The following is a 20,392-nucleotide window of genomic DNA, read 5'->3' as shown; positions in this document are numbered from 1 at the left end:
AACCACAGACGGGGAAGAATCGACCTCTCACCCACAATGTTGTCCCAACCCCCATACACACACACTACCCCTGACCCCGTCCCTTTGTGTCGCTGTGCCCTATCGCAGGACGTGCTGCTGATGGGGGAGGAGTTGGCGTCGGACCCCTACTACTGCCAGCTAGAGGCGGAGACCTGCCGGGTGTTCTCGGAGCAGCTGGGCCGCTTCGCCCTGGTGGGCGAGTCCCTCAACATGGCCGCCGCCAAGCGCCTGCGCCTGGTGCTGTTCTCCGACGCCTACTGCTCCACGCTGGAGTACAACATCAGGGTGTACTGCATGGACGACACTCAGGACGTCTTCAAGGTGAGGGGGCGGAGAGGAGCAGAGGAGGGGGAGTATTGAATTTATTGAGGATAGCCCCTTGAGATGTACTGTATCATCTCATTTTCAAGGGGGTCCTTAAAACACAAATACTGTACAAGAAGCAACAGACATAAGACATAAGACACAAAGTTACAGACTATACAAAACAACATAGATACACACACAGCTCATCAACTCCCACTTACCCACACAGCCTGGCTTCGCCATCCCGACCACCCAGACACCCACCCGGGCCCGTAGAGCACAGCAGTGAGTGGACATGGTCTGGATGGCAACACCAGTCCACCCTCCACATCCCAGAACCACCAATACTATTCAGAGGAATGAACTTCAGTGACCAAAATAAATAAAATGAATGTAGTAATAATGGTAATAATGACATAAATAAAAATAATCAAATTGATTAAATTAGAAACATGAACAAGTTGTTTCAAGCTGGGAAAGTAAACATGACCTAAAGCGGCGGCAGGAAGTAATAGACCTAAGAGAGGAGGGGCTTTGTATGCAAATGACCCGCGACCTACTTCTTTAAGAATTCTAGGGACATTGAAACAGAGATCGTGCAAATGTCTAAGTAGATAGGAGAATCTACATGGGACCAGATACTCTTTCAAATATAAAATTAATGCATTTAAAAATGAATTGAGTCCAAGGAAGTTGTCTTCTAGCTTTAAGTCCAATAGATTCATCCAATCCAGTGAGTCATACATGAGACAGTGGTGTGTTCTATAAGACATCTAAGAACAAATCGACATAAGTTAAACAATATATTAAGGTGCCTGAGATAAGTATCGTTGGTGTTTTGATAAACTATATCAACATAATTGATAATGGGTAAAATAAGTTGAGAAATTATTCTTCCTAATTTCCAAAGTAAAACAATTAATAGAGCGATACAGTGAGCCAAGACAACAATGTAGTCAATATGGGGCTTAAAAGAGAGTTCAGGATCAATCCAGAGTCCAAGATATTTGAACACTCAACTTTCTCCAGGGGTGAACCATCGTCATCAACAATATTTAAATCTAAGAGATGAAGGCGCCAATATCTTGAGCCAAACACCATGCTACAAGACAAATTTTTATTCAAGACGAATCTGTTTCTGTGAAACCAGCCCTGGACTGAATGAAAATCCAATTGCAAGGACCTCCGAATCTGCGCTAAGTCAGTACTGTACCAGAGGTGTAGATAGCCGTGTCATCGGCATACAGATGAACAAGACAATTGGAGCAAGACAGAGGAAGGTCACTGACATTAGAGTAACAAAGAAATTAAACGTGACAGCTACAGCCAGGCAACATGTAGGTCTACATACAGTTCTGTTTTTATTCACAGTAGGATAAAGTACGTGTTTATTATGACAGATTTAAATGCAAGTAGGCCTGCAGTACTGTAATGAAAATCCCACCAGTAACCAGATAGCAGGCTCAAAAAAAAAAGAAAAAGTTTTTTAAGCCTGTCCGGTAGACCGGGAGGTTCGGATCTCCGAAGTTCGGATGAGTGGGGTCCTACTGTACCTTTAAACTCACAGATCGCATTATAAACATCCACAGGCAAAAGTTTTTAGAAGGAAAATGAGCCATTATTAGTAAAGTTTGAAGAGTCAGCCGTGTCATAACAATTGGCATCAAAGGAACCACAGATGGAAGTTAAATGCTTATTAAAAGCATGAGCAAATAAGTAAGGGATCAGAAATAATTTCATTATTAATTTGTATCTGGTTAATGAGGCCTTTGTTACTTTTGTTAAGGACACGATTCAACTGATTCTAAAACTGTCTAGGGTTATTAAAATCATGGGAAAAGGCTTTCTGTATAATAATTACATTTTGCATTCCTTGTAATGGTCTTGCATCAAGTTCCTCAAACATCTGTAGATTTCCCAATCAGCAGGATCTTTAGACAGGCGGTATTTGGCCAAGGCTTTGTCCCTTTGTTTAAAAAGGTTGATGAGTTCTGAGCTGATCCAGGGTAAGTGTCTGCCTTCAACTCTTGTTGACTTAAAAGGAGCATGCTTATCAATAACATTGGTAACTTCAGAATGGAAAAAGTTCCATGCGTCCTCTGGAAAGGGAATTAACTGAAACCTGTCCCAGTTGATAGTGATGTTATGAATAAAAAACAGTCAACATTCTTTTTTACTCTGTCTCAGTCTGATGAATTTAGGAGGAGAACTGGAAATTCACATTTTCCAAACACAAAATATAACAGAATGATCACTAAAACAATCAGCCATAACACCAGATGTAATTATTCTTTCAGGATTAGTGACCAAAATCCAATCTAATAGAGATGAAGATCGATAATCAACTCTAGTGGGCTCACTAATTAACTGAGTGAGGTTAACACTATTAAATACATGTCTGTCATTGGAAGAGGAACTAGCAAGCCACTTACAATTAGAATCACCCAAGATGATCATTTCATTATGCCTCTCCAAGGAATTGATGGTCAGTAGAATACAGTACAGAATCAGATGGAGCAGAGGGTGGTCTATAGATAGTCCCAATAGATAGATGTTTGTTATCATGGAGAATGATGTTAATAAAAATACATTCAAAATTAATTGGATCCACAGTATGAGTGGTACACTCAGAGACAAGATTATCAGAGACAGAGGGGGCCACCCCACCTCCTCTAGAAGCCCTGTCGGATCTATACAGAACATCGTTGTCAATTTTGATTTCATCATCAGTGATTTTAGTGTGTAGCCATGTTTCAGATATTGAAATAATGTTGGGTTTATAAAGAATAACCCAAGCTCTGAGAAGGTTGTTTTTTGGAACCAGGCTCCTGATGTTGATATGAATAACCTTTAATCCTTCAGCTAACTCAATAATATCTATAGAAGAGATGGAGACAGTTGATCAAAGAACTAACATGGGAGGTGAGGAAATGAAGGGGTGTAGAGTGAGAGCAACACACAGGACAAGGACAGACACCACAGACACAAACAGACATAGAGACACACACAAACACACACACAAGAACCAACACACAATACAAAATAAGGAAAAAAACTTAAATTAAATAAATCAAACATAGGTCCAAGATAAGGCCGGGATTTAGTACCGGGATTTAAAAAAAAAAAAAATCATAATACAAATAATAATTAATTATCAATAATTACAGTTATTTAAGTAGCCAAACAGGTTTGACAGGAGAAAGGAGTGCTGCTTTGTTGTCAGCAGTAAGGTCTGGAAGGTGCTCTTTTTCAGGGTTTCAAAATGCAAGGTTCAAAAAGGCGGCAAGACACTCTTGAAATAGAATTAAAAAGCCTTTATTAGGCTGTCTTATCCATAATATGGATCTTAAAAACAAACACACTAACGCGTTTCGGCGTTAGCCTTCATCAGTGACTGATGTGTTCCAATAAATCTATTGGAAGAGTGCCTTGCCGCCTTTTTGAACCTAACCAATCAGGTTTTATAAGTAATCAAACTGGTAATCAAGCTCGGTGGTTTTGTTATGCATTAATCGGTTTAATAATCATTTGCAACACCAGTAACTCCATAGGCTGAGTTTATGACACCGTTTACGGCAAACAGAAGACCATGCTGCAGCTTCGGGGAGACAGCAAAAGCCAACCGAAGTTACAGGAAGAGTAACTAAGAGTAGAGGAGGGTCGATGGAGAAGTCGAGGAGAGCGTGTGTGTGTATGTGTTTGTGTGTGGAGGGAGGGGGGGGGGGGTCTGCATTGTATTTTCCACAGTTCTGAAGTGCTGGAGAACGCTCACTAGCACACTCCCCATCTACTGGCTGTGCAGCTCCCTCCTGGCCCTGACCATGACGCGCTCCAGCAGTAGTTATGAGTGTGGGCAGCCAGGGAGGGAGACCCACACAGGGACAGTCAGGAGGAGGCAGATAGGCCCACAGCAAATAAAACAACAAGAGCATCTCATCGGGCTGTGCACCAGTGTGTGAGTAGGGAGGTGTGTTGCGCAACAGTCGGCTTAATCCGTATGTAAATGTGTGTGTGTGCGTGTGCGTGGGCCAGTGGTTTCGCTGCCAGGAGCCGCGAGGCTCCCCATCACACACCTCTCCTCCACATTCCTTTTCTCTCCCTCCCTCCCTCTCCCTTTCTCTCCCTCCGTACAGGCAGGATATGATCAAGCACTCGCCAGACTCTCTCCCTCTTATTCTTCCTCTCTCTCCCTCCATCTCTCTCTACCTCTCCGTATGGACAGAGCATAATCAAGTGCTAATGCCTGCTCCTCCCTCCCTGGAGGCCTGCATCTGAGTAGCCTGTTAAGATTTCATTTGCATGGTTAATTAGTAAATTAAAATGAGAGCCTCTCCCTGTGCTCTCTCTCTCTCTCTCTCTCTCTCTCTCTCTCTCTCTCCCTCTCCCCCTCTCTCTCTTCGCCTCATCACCCTCTCCATTTCGCCACCTCCCGCCGTCACCCCTCTCCAGCCAGAAGTGGCGCCTCCCACTCACAATCCACTCCAGCCAGCAGGTGAAGCTGACCCCTCTCACAGGGGCCGGACATTAGGACACGCCGCTGAGCTCTAACCCTGGATGTGGGAGGAGGAGGAGGAGGAGGAGGAGGAAGGGTGAGGCGGCCGTGTCTGAAATGAGCACTCACGCATGCAGATCAGAGAGGGTGAGATGAGAGCTCTGCCCCGGCGGTGGGGTGTGAATTACTGTAGCGCAACCCCCCCCCCCCCCCCCCCCCCCGCCAGTCCCCCCCCCACCCGCCAGTCCCCCTCCCCTCCGCCAGTCCCCCAGGCCAGGGGTTGGCGGCGGCGTTCCCCACGTGCTGTACTGTAAGAGGCGCGATGGAACGTAATGCACGGTAGTTAGGGGAGGCTGTTAAACGGATGACAAACACCGCGGTTTACTCCACTTGGGGGGGGGGGGGGGCGTGCTGTCCGCCGTGATAAATCACGAGCGCGCCGCATCGTCGGGGGCGGCCGGGCTCGCCTCAACCGGCCAGCGAGCCGGAGCAGCGCCGACCGCGGTGATGCCAGTCTCTGACCTTAGGGGTCCTGTCTGTATGAGGGGGGGGGGTTGCAGGAGAAGCCCGGTGGGGGACAGACGCACTCCGCAGCCAGGGGACGACACCTCAGCTTGTTCACTACGGCTCTGGCGCTGTGGATTACACCCTAACCCCCCACCCCGCTCCCAGAATGCATCAGCTCCATGTCTCTCAGTCAACCAGCTTCTGTGGTCAGCCACAGGGTCCCGGTGGAATTACAGTTTTTAGCGGGTGATTTAAGACGCACTGTTTAGCAATCTTTGGACTTCACACACTGCTCTCCGTCATTACGGCGGGAAGCAGTCCATTTAGCTACATTAACCGCTCAGAAGAGAGATTCAGCTTCCCCCACTAATCACTGAACACTGTCTTTAAAACGTGCTCTTTGCGATGAGAGTGCCACGGCGGTGGCGGCCATTAGCGCTAATTGTGGTGCGGCCACGGTAGATTAGCGGTCGGCGCTACGGTGTTGGCGGCAGTGTTTACCACCTCCCAGACGATGAAGTTTCTGCAAGCGGGAGGTGGGGGGGAGGGGGGGGGGCGCAGCACCGGTCGGGGGGGGGCGGGGGATGTCATGGCAGCCATAATGCACGTTCCCGACCTTTGATTCCCGAAGAGGACGAAGGAGCTCCTCTCTGCGTGCGTTTTTGTACTGTAGGTGGAGGCGCGTTCGCCCGTCTGGCCCACGGGCAGATCCCCGGCAGTGGAGAGGGGGGGTTGCACGGCGTCCGCCTCCCGCCCTGTCCGTCTCCTCCGACGCGCCGGCCACGGCCAGAAAAGGCCCGCCGCCCGTTGCCGCGGAGGACAGCGGCTCTCATCATCTCATCCCAATTACAGCAGATTAGAACCAATGTTATTGTCTCTGGTCCTAAGTGTGCAGGGACTCTGGGGAGGTGGTGACATTTCCTGTGATGTCTGCCGTATGGTCGCGCTGCTCCGCCGGGACCAATTAAGTTAATATTTAATGTGCGTCTCGCCTATGATTGGCTGGGCCGGGACTGGCGCCATGCATGCAGAGCACGTGTGTCCAGCATGTGCGAGAGCCTGTGTGCGCATGTACGTGCATGTGTGTGTGTGTGTGTGCGTGCGTGTGCGTGTTTGTGTGCGTGCGTGTGTTTTTATGTGCGTGTGCGTGTGTGTGTGTGCGTGCATGTGTTTGTATGTGTGTGTGTGTGTGTGAGAGAGAGAGAGAGAGAGAGAGAGAGCTCTATAATTCACAGCCTGATCTGAGGGGCTGCTCTGGCGGTATTCAGACATCCTGAATATGAGTGACACATCTTGGCCGCCCCAAGCTGAGATCTGGCCAGGGAGCCTGTGCAGAGCAGCACTCGCTGGTAAAGCTACTTTAGTATGTAGAATAAGATATTATTAAGCTGCACCTGGTCGCTGCACTACATAAAAGTGTAGTTGTAATGAAATAAGGTGTAGATGACATTTGGACGAGGCTACTTCAGAGACACTGAATAATTATGATTAGCCTGCTGACTTCAGTGTAATATTGAAGAGTAAGAGAATAAACAGCAGAAAGTACAGTTACTATTTATGTGTGTGTGTGTGTGTGTGTGTGTGTGTGTGTGTGTGTGTGTGTGTGTGTGTGTGTTTGTGTATGTGTGCGTGTGTGTGTGTGTGTGTGTGTGTGTGTGTGTGTGTGTGTGCGTGTGTGCGTGTGTGCGTGTGTGTGTGTGTGTGTGTGTGTGTGTGTGTGTGTGTGCTTGTAAAACTACCCAGTTGGGGCCCAGATGTCCCCACAAGGATATAAGGTTAGGGCTTGGGTTACAATGATGGTTAGGGTTAGGGGTCAAAGGTTAGGTTGACATGTTATGGCTACGGTTAGGTTTAGGGACCCCATAACGATATAAATGCTAAATTATCTGTGTGCACGCGCGTGTTTGTCTACATTACATTACATTTACATTACAGTAATTTAGCTGACGCTTTTATCCAAATTGCATTTAATGTAGGAAAAGCCAATGTACTACTACTACTTGTAGTGTGTGTGTGTGTGAGCGTGTTTGTCCAATAGGATCAGTTGAGAAACGCCACACACCAGGGACACGATATGCTTGGTAAACTACCCACCCACTGCCCTCCCTAGTTAGTAAGGCTTCCACTAACTCAACTGTTGATGGTCAACTGACTACTGAACATCCAGCACTTCTTAGAAATTCAGAAGGGGGAAAAGTGTCATTATCAGTACAGTAATTCATTGAAAATTGAATCGTTTTTAATTTTAGTCAGTTTAAAGTGACATTTAATAGTCATTAAATTCCCAAAGCCTCATTTGAGCACAAATGGAGAGAAAAATGTTTCAATTAATTCCCTTTGTACTTTCACCATTGTGTTCCAGACTACAACAGTCATGCGTTCATCAACTGGAATGTAGTGAGGGTAATTGTTTCAGCTCGTTTTAGAGCTCCCAGTGGTAAAAATCTTTTATTACGTGTTTTAAAAGGCTCTCCTCCCTTGCCCACAGTTTTAGAGGGATGAATCTATTATTTGCTGCTATGCTGCAACACAGTTGTTCAAATTGACTTTGTGCTACAGTATAAAGAGAGAAAGGGTGTCTTCCCAATGGTATCTGTCTGATGGCGTCTGCCTGTATCCCAATTATCTCCACAGCTATGCGCCTCTGTGTTAATGAAGTTGATAGTCAGCAGGTGTATTACTTCGGACCCAAAAATGCACGTGCCGCATGAAGCTGAGAAAATTCACGCTTTTGCTCATTTTAACATAATATCATCAATAATTAATCTCCGAGGGAAAATTGTTGTGTTGCATTTTTTATAATTGCACCTCACCCCGTTGCTAAGGGTTAGGTTATTGGAGGGGAGTTATTTCAATTACAGTAGCCTAGTGTGTTGAGAAAAATGTGCATAGCAATAGCCTTTATAAGGAAAACGTAATGAGTGGCATGCATGGCAACGCGCCTTACTAGTGAAAATAGAAAGCCGAATGGAGACATCACACATTGTCTCTTGCTTTCCAGAAGACTGGACGAGTCTTCCTAGTCACTGTGGCTTGTCAAAGGAACCAGGATCGGAATGCTTTGCCCCAACGAGTGATAGAGAGGCGCCACACCATGAGTGCAGAAACACAGCTAGAGACGGCCCTCCCTCCGTAGTTCGGGAGAAGAAGAATGGCAGTGTGACGGAGAGAGGGAAGGGGACAGCATTAACCTGTCAAGGCCCGTCCTGTAATTGCTGACACGGGGTTCAACTAGACTGTCAGATCCATCAAAGAGCTCATCTGAAGAATTGGTTTTAAATTATCTTTCTCTTCCCCCCCCCAGCTCTCTACCCCCTACCTACCACCTCTCCCCTCTTCTCCTCTCCTTTCCTCTCCTCCTCTCCTTTACTCTCCTATCCTCTCCCCTCCTCTGCTGTGGTGATTTATATCACCGTAGAATGTGCATCTTCCCCCAGCAAACAGTGGGCTCGTTTATATCCGGGCCAGACAAGTGCCTCCTATTGGTAGTTATTAATCAGAGCTGACTGTAGCGGGCGCGGCCACTGGAGCTCTGACTGATGGGGCCTCCGCCTGTCACACCCCCGCACTGACAAACACACTACCCAGGCCACTCTCTCTGCACATATGCGCTTAGCCCGGACAGAACACCAGTGAGAACAGATGGGGACACGGCCGCGTCTGAACGGGAGGTTTGATGGGTGCAGGCGCACAAGCGGCAGCCTCGGACAGCCGGGCGCGAGAGAAGGCGAAGCTGACGGGGTTCGGTAAGGCGTTTTTTTTCTGTCGATCTCCTCTCCATGGTTACGCATGACTCGTGGCCACTGCTAATTAGATGATTATACGCTTCGTGCCAGACACAGGTCTGGCTTTTATTAATGGGATCCAAGGGAGTTTATTCAGGAGTGAGACATCACAAGAGATTACTATGTTCTGAATGACGTTTGACCTCGCGAGGACTCATAAGCAGGAGCACAGCGCCGTCTCTTCAGAGGGACTGGGATCCTCTGGTTCTCTGCGTCCCTCCGTGCTGAAAGCCTCTAAAAGGTTGGAGGACAGTGTCTCTCTGTCCGTTGGGCGGCTGGGTTGTTGTGCAAGTTTTGGTGCAGCGTCTAACCTCTTTCTGTCAGCGGTGGCCCGGAGAGATTAACTGTGCGACTGTCTCCGCTTCCCCCGGCGGAGCCCGGGACCCAGTCCATCACTGGCCCAGCTCAGAGCCGTGTCTGTGGGCCCGGGCAGAGGGGATGAAGGGATGAAGGGATGAGGGGATGGAGGATGGGGGAGGAGGGGGGGGGGGGGGTGGTGAGTGCAAAGGGAATTAGGGAGCAGGGTAAAACTGTGGCCATGGTCGCAGTAATCCTGTTAACACTTCCTCTAAAGCTCGCCACTCTGGTGACCTGAAGACGCCAATGTTAAGCCGCCTCTCTCTCTTTCTCTTTCTCTTTCTTTTTACTCGCTCCCACTCTTTCTCTCTCTCTCTCTCTCTCTCTCTCTCTCTCACACACACTTTCTCTTGCTCCCTCTATTCTTCTGTCCTCGTTGAACATCAGGCGGTGGTCTTGGCCTTGGCAGTCCTCACACACGCACACACACACACACATACACCATGGAGCCATCTTTAATTCTGTCTGATCAGAAGGGCGTCTTTTCCTGCCCTACCCAGACTGTTTGCTCGCCTCATGAATCCTAATGCTTGCTGTTGGAAAGGGTCAGTCTCCCCCCCCTCCTCCCCCGCCCCCCCCCCCTCCCCGCCCCGCCTCTCGTTCTTCGAACAACGGGAGCAGGAGAACGCCGCGGTGCCCCTCCATTGATAACTCCTGTGATCTGCTGTTGTAATCCGGAGCTCGCATTGTTGTCCCAGATAGAGTAAATACTAGCGGATATGTAGCCTCTCATCTATTAGCTTTCCACACATTGTCATTTGTTAACAGGATAATGGGCCGTAAAGAGGCCCATTACTCTCTCAGCCCAGAACATATGCTACACACACACACACACACACACACATTCAGATGCACATACATACACACATGCATTCACACACACACGCACGCATGCACGGACACACACACACACACATGCGTTCACACACACACACACACACACACACACACACACATGCATTCCCATACACACACACACACACCCTCTCACACACACACACACACACACACACACACACACACACACACACAACCCTGACCCACTTTTGGACACACACACGTACAGTACTGTATTCAAGCCTCAACAGGATTTTCCCTTTTATTTGGCTGCACTTATTGTTTCTCCAAAATGTAGTCTCAAACCGCCATCATAGAGGCACATCGTGACTCTGTTACACTACAGGCGTTGACCCTTTGCTAAGTTACATCCCCTAAGTTTGAAAAACAACTATGAAATTGTCACGTTTAAGAGAAAACAGTATAAATATTTTGATGATTGTTGGGGGTCCTCTTTTATTGTCCATCTGAAAATCCATGTTTGGACTTACTATGCCTGCTTTTTAATTACGTTTAGACATGACAATGTCTATGCCAGAGTTGAAAGGACGGCGATTGGTTCGGTTCAGCAATTACAGCAGTTCCAGACTTTTACATCCTCAGAGAACACTAATAGTGGGCAGAGCAAAGGGGGGTTGCCCCTGTCACCTGGCCCTCCTGGTCCTGTCTGGAGATCTGGATCCAGGAGTGTCGTATCGCACACCATGTTGTGATCCAGTCCTGTCATGTTAGTCCCAGTGATAACCAACTCCCCCCTGCGAGGGTATCAGCATTCATGTCAGAAGAGGTTGATAATTGGATAATTCGTAGTCTGCTCTCTGTCTGCTCTGACAGATCTGCTGATCTCAGTGTCAGAAACCCCATCAATGTCCACCGCCAGCAATTTGCGATGCTAATCTGGGGCAGCCGAATAATTATGCTGAAGAAGTGTGCTAACGAGCCACTCCGGTTAGCCCTCGTTAAGCAGCCCTTTCTCTCTGAAACAGACGAGTCTTTGTTTTGTGTCCTGCAGAGGACGTTCCTGCAATACGCTCACGCTAAATATTTTGTACGCATACGTAGGATGGCTGCCGCAAATATCCTGTGTTTGGTGCATCCTCTGTGCGGGTCTCCCTAGGCCTGGAGCGCACGCACACGCAAGGTGAGGTACCGACATCGTGGGGCTGTATACCAAAGACCCTCTGATGGAAACAGGAAAGAGTGAAGAAGCAGTAGCACACAATACAGTGTCGTCATTTTGTAGACTTTACATTAGCATTGCTGCATATTGGTGTGTAGTCCAAAATGAAAGGGATTTGCGAAAAATGACGAAAATAAGGTGTGTTTAACCAAGACTCCCAGGCTGAAGTATGTTTTGTTCTAAAAAGTTGGTGGTGCAGGTGAGATGGTGCATACCGAGTATCGTGCAGATTGGTGAAAATTCCTAGGAGATACATTTTAAGTATTTTTCACAAAATTCAAAATGGCGGAAAGTCCAATATGGCAGAAAATTACATCATAGGGTGCGTTGAACTCGGCTTGAGCCAAGGAATCCAATGGTACCTCGTTTTCCCCAAAAACATTTTTTTCCAAAAGTTGCATGCATAAACGGACCTCCAGCTTTGACACGTTGGTGCTAGAGTGTGTGAGATGACGACATGAGACTTGATGACAGGGAAAAAATGGTGGCCATTTGACTGTTGTAGTCCAGTTTCAATAATGGTTAGCTCAGAACCAACTTAGGGCTTCAAAATTCACTAAACTCATCTTCAACGCTACACTGTGACAAGTGTGCATGCCAGAATAGTTTGCGAGATATTGCTAACTTTTGAAACCTAAGCAAAAAATAATTCAAAGAAAGTTTAGTTGTCGCTGACCTGCTTCCTAGTGGACATACTGTAGCCATTTAGACATAAAGTCTGCAGTGGGGTGTGGGAACAAAACAGGAGTATAACGAGGCTCTAGACCCCCCTTCCCCCACACACACACACACACACACACACACACACACTAGGTATTAGTATGTCGGGGAGGAGACACTCTGGGTTCCATCACTAGAGCACTGTAACAGCTTCAATGGGAATGCAATCTGTTGTGTCACATTTAGTCATACCTGCATTTCACCAGCCAACAATGTTTGAGCAAGATAGATTCAGCTGAACTCACTGGGAACATGAGCTGTGGTTTTATAGCAAACTATATTTTTCATATGAGTGAATAATAATTATCTTTAAAAAAAAAGAAAAAAAAAAAAGATGTATAAACAAGATAACTAATCTGAGCTAGCACTGTAAAAAGAAAGAATCTTAGAATCGAATAATGTGAGCAGAAGGGACATAATGTAATTATGTGAGAACGAGATGGAATGCAGTGAGCAAACATACTAGAGATTAGGTATTCATAGTTTCCCAACTATGTGTTCATTGTCTGAGATAGTGATCCCACCATGCTTCCGGAGGCAGGCAGAGATTCCAAATGGATAATTAACAGGTTCCCTTCCATTGTAATTGGAATCAGTCTAGCCCAGGCCGGGGAAAGGGTGCAGAAAATTGAATCAGTGATGTGCAGATAGAAATCAGCGCCATTCACCGTCGTCTTAATTAGAGTCTTCACTCAAACCATGCCATGCGCAGGCATGGTCACGTACCGCCACATTCAGCATATGGTCATTATCTACACACACATCTCCCTTTGGAGACTGCTGTCGCAGGGAATGCTTCTCATCATACACACACACACACACACACACACACACACACACACCAACATATTCTCTCATCTCCTCGGCAGCCATTTTGCATTCTGTTCTTCTTGACTCCAAATTTAGTAGATATAGTTTTCTGTAATGTGTCTGTTTAAGTTTGGGGGGGGGGGGCAGTTGAGGGGGAGGCAGGGTGGGGATTCTGAAGGACCCCTTCAGCACGGAGCCCCGGACTCAGAGTAAATGGGCGGATCAGACGAGAAGGCGGCGGACATTATCATCACATTCCAGATGGTCATTCGAATGGCGACAAATGGTTCACTGAGCCAAGCACGCGGAGATTAAAATATTAAGCATGCATTTACAAATCTCCCCTGGCATGCAAACAAAAATGAAATTACGGAGATTCTCCATGCGAGAACAATGAGCAGTTGACTAATGGCTTATTCTCTTACCACTTCACAGCCCAGGTAGTAGGCCCGGCCGCCCACTGGATCTGCACACTAATGCAATTCCTGGATGCTCACGTGTGCGCACACACACAGGCGGGCGCGCACACACGCACACACACACACACACACACACACACACACACACACATACACACTGAGGCAGGGAAATAACCTTGTGGTGACATTAAAGCAATGTTGAGACAGCAAGGGCCGACCTGCTGAGGCGTCGTGCAGGGGCCCTATCTTCCTGTCCGGTGTGCTTGTGTGTGTGTGTTTGTGTGTGTGTGTGCGTGTGTGCGTGTGTGTGTGTGTGTGTGTGTGTGTGAGTGAGTGTGTGTGTGTCTGAAAAAGAGCTTTTGCTCAAAATGCCAACGATGGAAAAAATGCTATTTGGGAGCAAGGCAAGGCAAGTTTATTTCTAGAGCACATTTCAGGAACGACAGGAGCGACAGTGTGCAGACTATTTTCTTTCTTCGTTATGCTTTCAATCCAGCATCTGAGGTATTTTTGGATGTACGCAACTTTTCCCTCCACCGTGTGCATACTTTTTTTGTGAGCTCAACTGCACACGTTCACCTGACATCGTGTGCGCGCGCCCGCTGGTTGTCAGTGCGCGCGGTTTACGCCAGCGTGTCGGCGAGTGAGTGCGCGTGCGTGTGTTTGGCGTGCGCGCGCTCCCCTCTGACACCCGCGTTCTTTCCTCTTGTCCTTTCTTTAAACCAGGAGGTGATGCAGATGGAGAGGCAGCTGGGTGGACGCCTGGTCGACGAGCCTCACGCCCTGCTGTTCAAAGACAGCTACCACAACCTGCGCCTGTCCATCCACGACATGCCCCAAGCCCACTGGAGGAGCAAGCTGCTGACCGGATACCAGGTGGGCTGGTTGGCTGTCCCTGAGGGGGGTGGAGGGGGGGCGGAGGGGACTGGTGGGGGGGCTCCGAGGCGCTGCAGATCAGAGGGGGGGGGGTGCTTCAGAGGTTTTTCAGCTGAGTTTTCCGGCATGTGCGCGTCAGCTGTCGACCAATGACACGGTGGTACTGTACTGGTTTTAGAGTCAAATCGCAAGGTGTCATTTTGAGACAGTGTCAGACAGTTCAGTCTATATATAATGAATCACGGTCTCTATAAAAAAGTTTGGATGAGTAGTTTCAGTTTTGGTTTTGCTCGAATCGTATCTTTTCAATGATTTACACAGAATAGACATGTGGTGAATGCAGAGCGTCTTAATAACCACAGTGGCCTTAGCTAAGAGCCTCCAGATCCTTGCTCTTGAACTCAGAGGAACTCTGCCAGTTGCTAGTCTAGTCTGCTAGTGTGTGTGTGTGTGTGTGTGTGTGTGTGTGTGTGTGTGTGTGTGTGTGTGTGTGTGTGTGTGTGTGTGTGTGTGTGTGTGTGTGTGTGTGTGTGCAGCCCTCAGCTCCAACCTAACTGATTATATACTTGGGGAACAGCTCTCAAAAGGAGCTCCGATGAAATATAGAACAGTATGTAAATATCTGGAGCTTCACAACCTGGATCTTGGAACCTCTCCACCTCTCCGCTACACTCCTCCTCTCCTCCACTCCTCCTCTCCTCCTCTCCTCCACACCTGCCAGGCCCACTGCAGCCCAGAGGGAGTTGGAGGGAGGGACACAGAGAGAAATTGTGTGTATGTGTGTGTGTGTGTGTGTGTGTGTGTGTGTGTGTGTGTGTGTGCGTGTGTGTGTGCGTGTGTGTGTGTGTGTGTGTGTGTGTGTGTGTGTTTGCGTGTGTGTGCGTGTGTGTGCGTGTGTGTGTGTGCGTGTGTGTGCGTGTGTGTGTGTGTGTGTGTTGGGAGGTGTGGGTAAGGGTGTCGTGCTGGCTGTAACTCTGGTTTTTGAACACGCACAGGGTCCCTAAAGAGAACACACGCTGTCTGTGCAAGGCCAGCCAAGCACCACCACCACCACCAGCAGCAACAATGCTCCCAGAACAGAGGCTTATTCTTCTGGACCGAGTCTGTTCATTTGGAAGTGCTATTCCCAGAGCAGCAGTGTGGTCAGAGAAGGCCCTTAGTCTCCCCAGGGCTGCCAAGCTCTTCCACCCTCTTCCTGTCCCACCTAGCGCTGCCTGTCTGGGTCACAGTGCCCCCACTTGGCCACAGGGGTGTACTGCATCTCTCTTTCTTTAGATTACTTCTCTCTTCTTCTTCTTCTTCTTCTAGGTTTAATTCTTCTTTTTTGTGAAAGCTGAGGTAGAGTGAGCAGCTTTGTCTGAGTTACCTCACGGCTTCTCGCGGGATATGAAAATGAGGCATGAATATGGAGCGATGGACAGGTAGAGACGGAGTGGAGGAGTTGTTAGCGGTGAATACATCGACAAACACTCCCTGGCAGCCCAGCGGCCTCAGCTGTTTGCTAGTTAGGAGCATGTGCTGCAGTTTCTACAGCGGTCTTCTGTTTCATACCCTCACAGCACCTGCTTCCATTAGGGATATGGTCTACATAGTGATTTGGAGAATTTTCGGAGGCTTTTAAAATGTTGACTGCAGGGAGGTCTTAATTAGGGAATTAGCATATTTAACGGCCTCGTTCAGGAAGTGTGCCATCCCATAGATTAGAGAAGAGAGAACCTGAGAGAGAGTTCTGTTGAGGTATGATGATCTGTTTATCTGTCTGATGCACAAGCACTTCTTAGACGGTCACATCTACAAACAGTGAAGACAATTACTGTGACGCTCGTTATGTTGACGATAGGCTCAACGGAGATGAGCCTCTCATTGGTGCCGCTCAATTCCAATCAGATTCACTCCCCTGACACTATCTGTGACCGCCACTGGAGGTTTGGTCCTGATGTCTGCAGTCCTCAAAATGTGCTAGAGGGCAAACTACGTTAAAAAAAAATAGTGATCCTGTTTCCTTTTTTTGCATATTTCGAAAATTGAAGTTGCGAAGAACATACTCAATATAACAAACTGTTTTAGAATCACTAAATAGCCATATTTTTTCTCCAAAATCCATTGTCCTGTGAGAACTGTGAAGAGCTCTGAATATTTGAAGCCCTTTTTCTCTGCTTAGTGATTTCAGGTGTACCGACATTCAGAAGCATATCTTCAAATATTTGCAGATTTCAATGCATGGCACATCATTTGAAAGCGTACAATTTACACTTTCATAATCTGTAAAAAACCGAACTGAACCTTGGCAGACATCAAGACCAATCCTCCGGTGGCAGTCACATTTTGCAAGGGCACCGTGGAAAAATTAAATAAAAGAAGCAGAGCGCTGGCCAAGACAATTGTAATTGGTTTAAAGAAATACAGCTTTTCCCCCCCTATCTCAGGGGTGCAGCCAGACCCTTCTCCCGCGCTGGAACGAAGGGGGGAGATAGGTTATGGCTATGCTAGATAGACTATACTGACGATAATAATGACCAACGCGCGTTGAGCTCAGGTACTCAACACCGGATGACTGTGGGGATGTGCTATTGGCAGGCGGTCTCGTTATGCGGTATTGCAGACACGCAATCTCACTGTGCTGTGTGTGTGTGTGTGTGTGTGTGTGTGTGTTTGTGTGTGTGTGTGTGCCTGTGCGCGTGTTCCACAGGAGATCCCGTTCTACCATATCTGGAACGGTTCCCAGCGGTACCTGCACTGCACCTTCTCCCTGGAGCGCCTGAGCCTGAGCACGTGCCAGCTCACCTGCCAGCTGTGCGTGTGGCAGGTGGAGGGGGAGGGCCAGAGCATCGGCCTCGACTTCAACATCGCCAAGGTAACCGCGTGTCTGGCGCTCCCGGACGTTCACCACAAACGGACGCCTGCCAGTCGGTGCCAGGGGTCTGGTCCCCGGGGGGTCTGGTCCTGGGGGGTCTGGTCCCGGGGGGTCTGGTCCTGGGGGTCTGGTCCTGGGGGGTCTGGTCCAGGGGGTCTGGTCCTGGGGGGTCTGGTCCTGGGGGGGTCTGGTCCTGGGGGGTCTGGTCCCGGGGGGTCTGGTCCAGGGGGGTCTGGTCTCGGGGGGTCTGGTCTCGGGGGGTCTGGTCTCGGGGGGTCTGGTCCCGGGGGGTCTGGTCTCGGGGGGTCTGGTCTCGGGGGGTCTGGTCCCGGGGGGGTCTGGTCCCGGGGGGGTCTGGTCCTGGGGGGTCTGGTCCAGGGGGGTCTGGTCCTGGGGGGTCTGGTCCCGGGGGGTCTGGTTCCGGGGGTCTGGTCCCGGGGGTCTGGTCCTGGGGGGTCTGGTCCAGGGGGGTCTGGTCCCGGGGGGTCTGGTCCTGGGGGGTCTGGTTCGGGGGGTCTGGTCCCGGGGGGGTCTGGTCCTGGGGGTCTGGTCCTGGGGGTCTGGTCCCAGGGGGTCTGGTCCCGGGGGTCTGGTCCCGGGGGGTCTGGTCCCGGGGGTCTGGTCCTGGGGGGTCTGGTTCCGGGGGGTCTGGTTCCGGGGGGGTCTGGTCCCAGGGGGTCTGGTCCCAGGGGGTCTGGTCCCGGGGGGGTCTGGTCCTGGGGGGTCTGGTCCCGGGGGTCTGGTTCAGGGGGTCTGGTCCCGGGGGGGTCTGGTCCCAGGGGTCTGGTCCTGGGGGGTCTGGTCCTGGGGGTCTGGTCCTGGGGGTCTGGTCCCAGGGGTCTGGTCCTGGGGGTCTGGTCCCAGGGGTCTGGTCCTGGGGGTCTGGTCCCGGGGGTCTGGTCCTGGGGGGTCTGGTCCTGGGGGTCTGGTCCTGGGGGGTCTGGTCTGGTCCCAGGGGGGTCTGGTCCTGGGGGTCTGGTCCAGGGGGGGTCTGGTCCCAGGGGGGTCTGGTCCCAGGGGGGTCTGGTCCCGGGGGGTCTGGTCCCAGGGGGGTCTGGTCCCAGGGGTCTGGTCCTGGGGGTCTGGTCCTGGGGGTCTGGTCCCAGGGGGTCTGGTCCCGGGGGTCTGGTCCCGGGGGGTCTGGTCCCGGGGGTCTGGTCCTGGGGGTCTGGTCCTGGGGGTCTGGTCCCGGGGGGTCTGGTTCCGGGGGGGTCTGGTTCCGGGGGGGTCTGGTCCTGGGGGGTCTGGTCCCGGGGGTCTGGTCCTGGGGGTCTGGTCCTGGGGGTCTGGTCCTGGGGGGTCTGGTCCTGGGGGTCTGGTCCTGGGGGTCTGGTCCTGGGGGGTCTGGTCCCAGGGGGTCTGGTTCCGGGGGGGTCTGGTCCCGGGGGGGTCTGGTCCTGGGGGTCTGGTCCTGGGGGTCTGGTCCCAGGGGGTCTGGTCCCGGGGGTCTGGTCCCGGGGGGTCTGGTCCCGGGGGTCTGGTCCTGGGGGTCTGGTCCTGGGGGTCTGGTCCCAGGGGTCTGGTCCTGGGGGTCTGGTCCCGGGGGTCTGGTCCTGGGGGGTCTGGTCCTGGGGGTCTGGTCCTGGGGGGTCTGGTCCTGGGGGTCTGGTCCTGGGGGGTCTGGTCTGGTCCCAGGGGGGTCTGGTCCTGGGGGTCTGGTCCAGGGGGGGTCTGGTCCCAGGGGGGTCTGGTCCCAGGGGGGTCTGGTCCCAGGGGGGTCTGGTCCCAGGGGGTCTGGTCCCGGGGGTCTGGTCCCGGGGGGTCTGGTCCCGGGGGTCTGGTCCTGGGGGTCTGGTCCTGGGGGTCTGGTCCCAGGGGTCTGGTCCTGGGGGTCTGGTCCTGGGGGTCTGGTCCTGGGGGTCTGGTCCAGGGGGGGTCTGGTCCCAGGGGTCTGGTCCTGGGGGTCTGGTCCTGGGGGTCTGGTCCTGGGGGTCTGGTCCTGGGGGGTCTGGTCCCAGGGGGTCTGGTTCCGGGGGGGTCTGGTCCTGGGGGGTCTGGTCCCGGGGGTCTGGTCCTGGGGGTCTGGTCCTGGGGGTCTGGTCCCGGGGGGTCTGGTTCCGGGGGGGTCTGGTCCTGGGGGGTCTGGTTCCGGGGGGTCTGGTCCCGGGGGGTCTGGTTCCGGGGGGTCTGGTCCCGGGGGTCTGGTTCCGGGGGGGTCTGGTTCCGGGGGGGTCTGGTCTCGGGGGGTCTGGTCCCGGGGGGTCTGGTCCTGGGGGGGTCTGGTTCCGGGGGGGTCTGGTCCCGGGGGGGTCTGGTTCCGGGGGGGTCTGGTCCCGGGGCTACTTGTGCAGCACAACAGCTGGTGCTCATCATATTCAGCTCATAACAGCCAGAGCCGTTGTCCTTCAGTGGCAGGCCGGACCTGAAACCCCGTTGTTTCTGTGTGTGTGTGTGTGTGTGTGTGTGTGTGTGTGTGTGTGTGTGTGTGTGTGTGTGTGTGTGTGTGTGTGTGGGTGGTCCCACAGGACAGCAGAGCCCTGGACTCGGAGTTCCTGACGCTGGACAGTAGTGGCATGGCCCTGGCGGGCCCCAGCGCCTTCCAGATCCCCTACCTCATCAGGCAGAAGATCTGCAGCAGCCTGGACACGCCCTGCCCCAGCGGAGCGGACTGGAGGATGCTGGCGCAGAGACTCAAGCTGGACAGGTACCGGAGCTCCCCACTGCTGCAGCTGCTCGTGTCCCCTCTACAGGACACTAGGGTGTTCGTCCCTTGTCATGAAGGCATCCTGTCCCCTCACCACCACCCCCCCCCCCCCATACACACACCCCCACCCTCCGAGGTCATTTCCCTCTCCCCAGGTCGTCATTGTCAAATTGAATTCGTTGTTGACTGACCTGACAGGCTGGATAAAGGAATACCCATGAGGCAATGCGCTGCACTAGTAAAAGTGCTGACAGTGATGTCACGCCATGGTAACTAACATCAATAACAGTCGTGGTGATAATGCGTAACCGTGGCAATGGTGTGCGTCCTCTTGTTATGCGCTGCTGCGGAAAGTCCGGGTTGGGCCCGGGCACTGTGTGACGGTGAGCTATCTGTCAATGTGAAGTTAGAGGAGGACGATGTCTGGGTCTGTGCCTCTCTTCTCTCTCTCTCTTCTCTCTCTCTTCTCTCTCTTCTCTCTGTCTCTCTCTTCTCTCTCTCTTCTCTCTCTTCTCTCTGTCTCTCTCTTCTCTCTCTCTTCTCTCTCTTCTCTCTCTCTTCTCTCTCTTCTCTCTCTTCTCTCT

General features: G+C 51.1%; 1 protein-coding gene across 1 annotated transcript in view; it reads left to right on the top strand.

Annotated features, from left to right (window-relative positions):
- unc5a (unc-5 netrin receptor A) overlaps positions 1 to 20,392 on the top strand; it is a gene marked incomplete at both ends in the record, with an annotated part of 179,401 nt that overhangs the window by 155,858 nt on the left and 3,151 nt on the right. Inside the window, 4 exons of the mRNA XM_084449127.1 lie at positions 109 to 342; positions 14,161 to 14,310; positions 17,000 to 17,164; positions 19,630 to 19,808. Of these exons, the coding sequence (XP_084305253.1) occupies positions 109 to 342; positions 14,161 to 14,310; positions 17,000 to 17,164; positions 19,630 to 19,808 (728 nt within the window). The remainder of the gene's footprint in view (positions 1 to 108; positions 343 to 14,160; positions 14,311 to 16,999; positions 17,165 to 19,629; positions 19,809 to 20,392) is intronic.

The sequence above is a fragment of the Borostomias antarcticus genome (genome assembly GCF_949987555.1).
Source record: "Borostomias antarcticus genome assembly, chromosome: 14".
NCBI classification, from domain to species: Eukaryota; Metazoa; Chordata; class Actinopteri; order Stomiiformes; family Stomiidae; genus Borostomias; species Borostomias antarcticus.
This window is presented reverse-complemented; position numbering and strand designations above follow the sequence as displayed.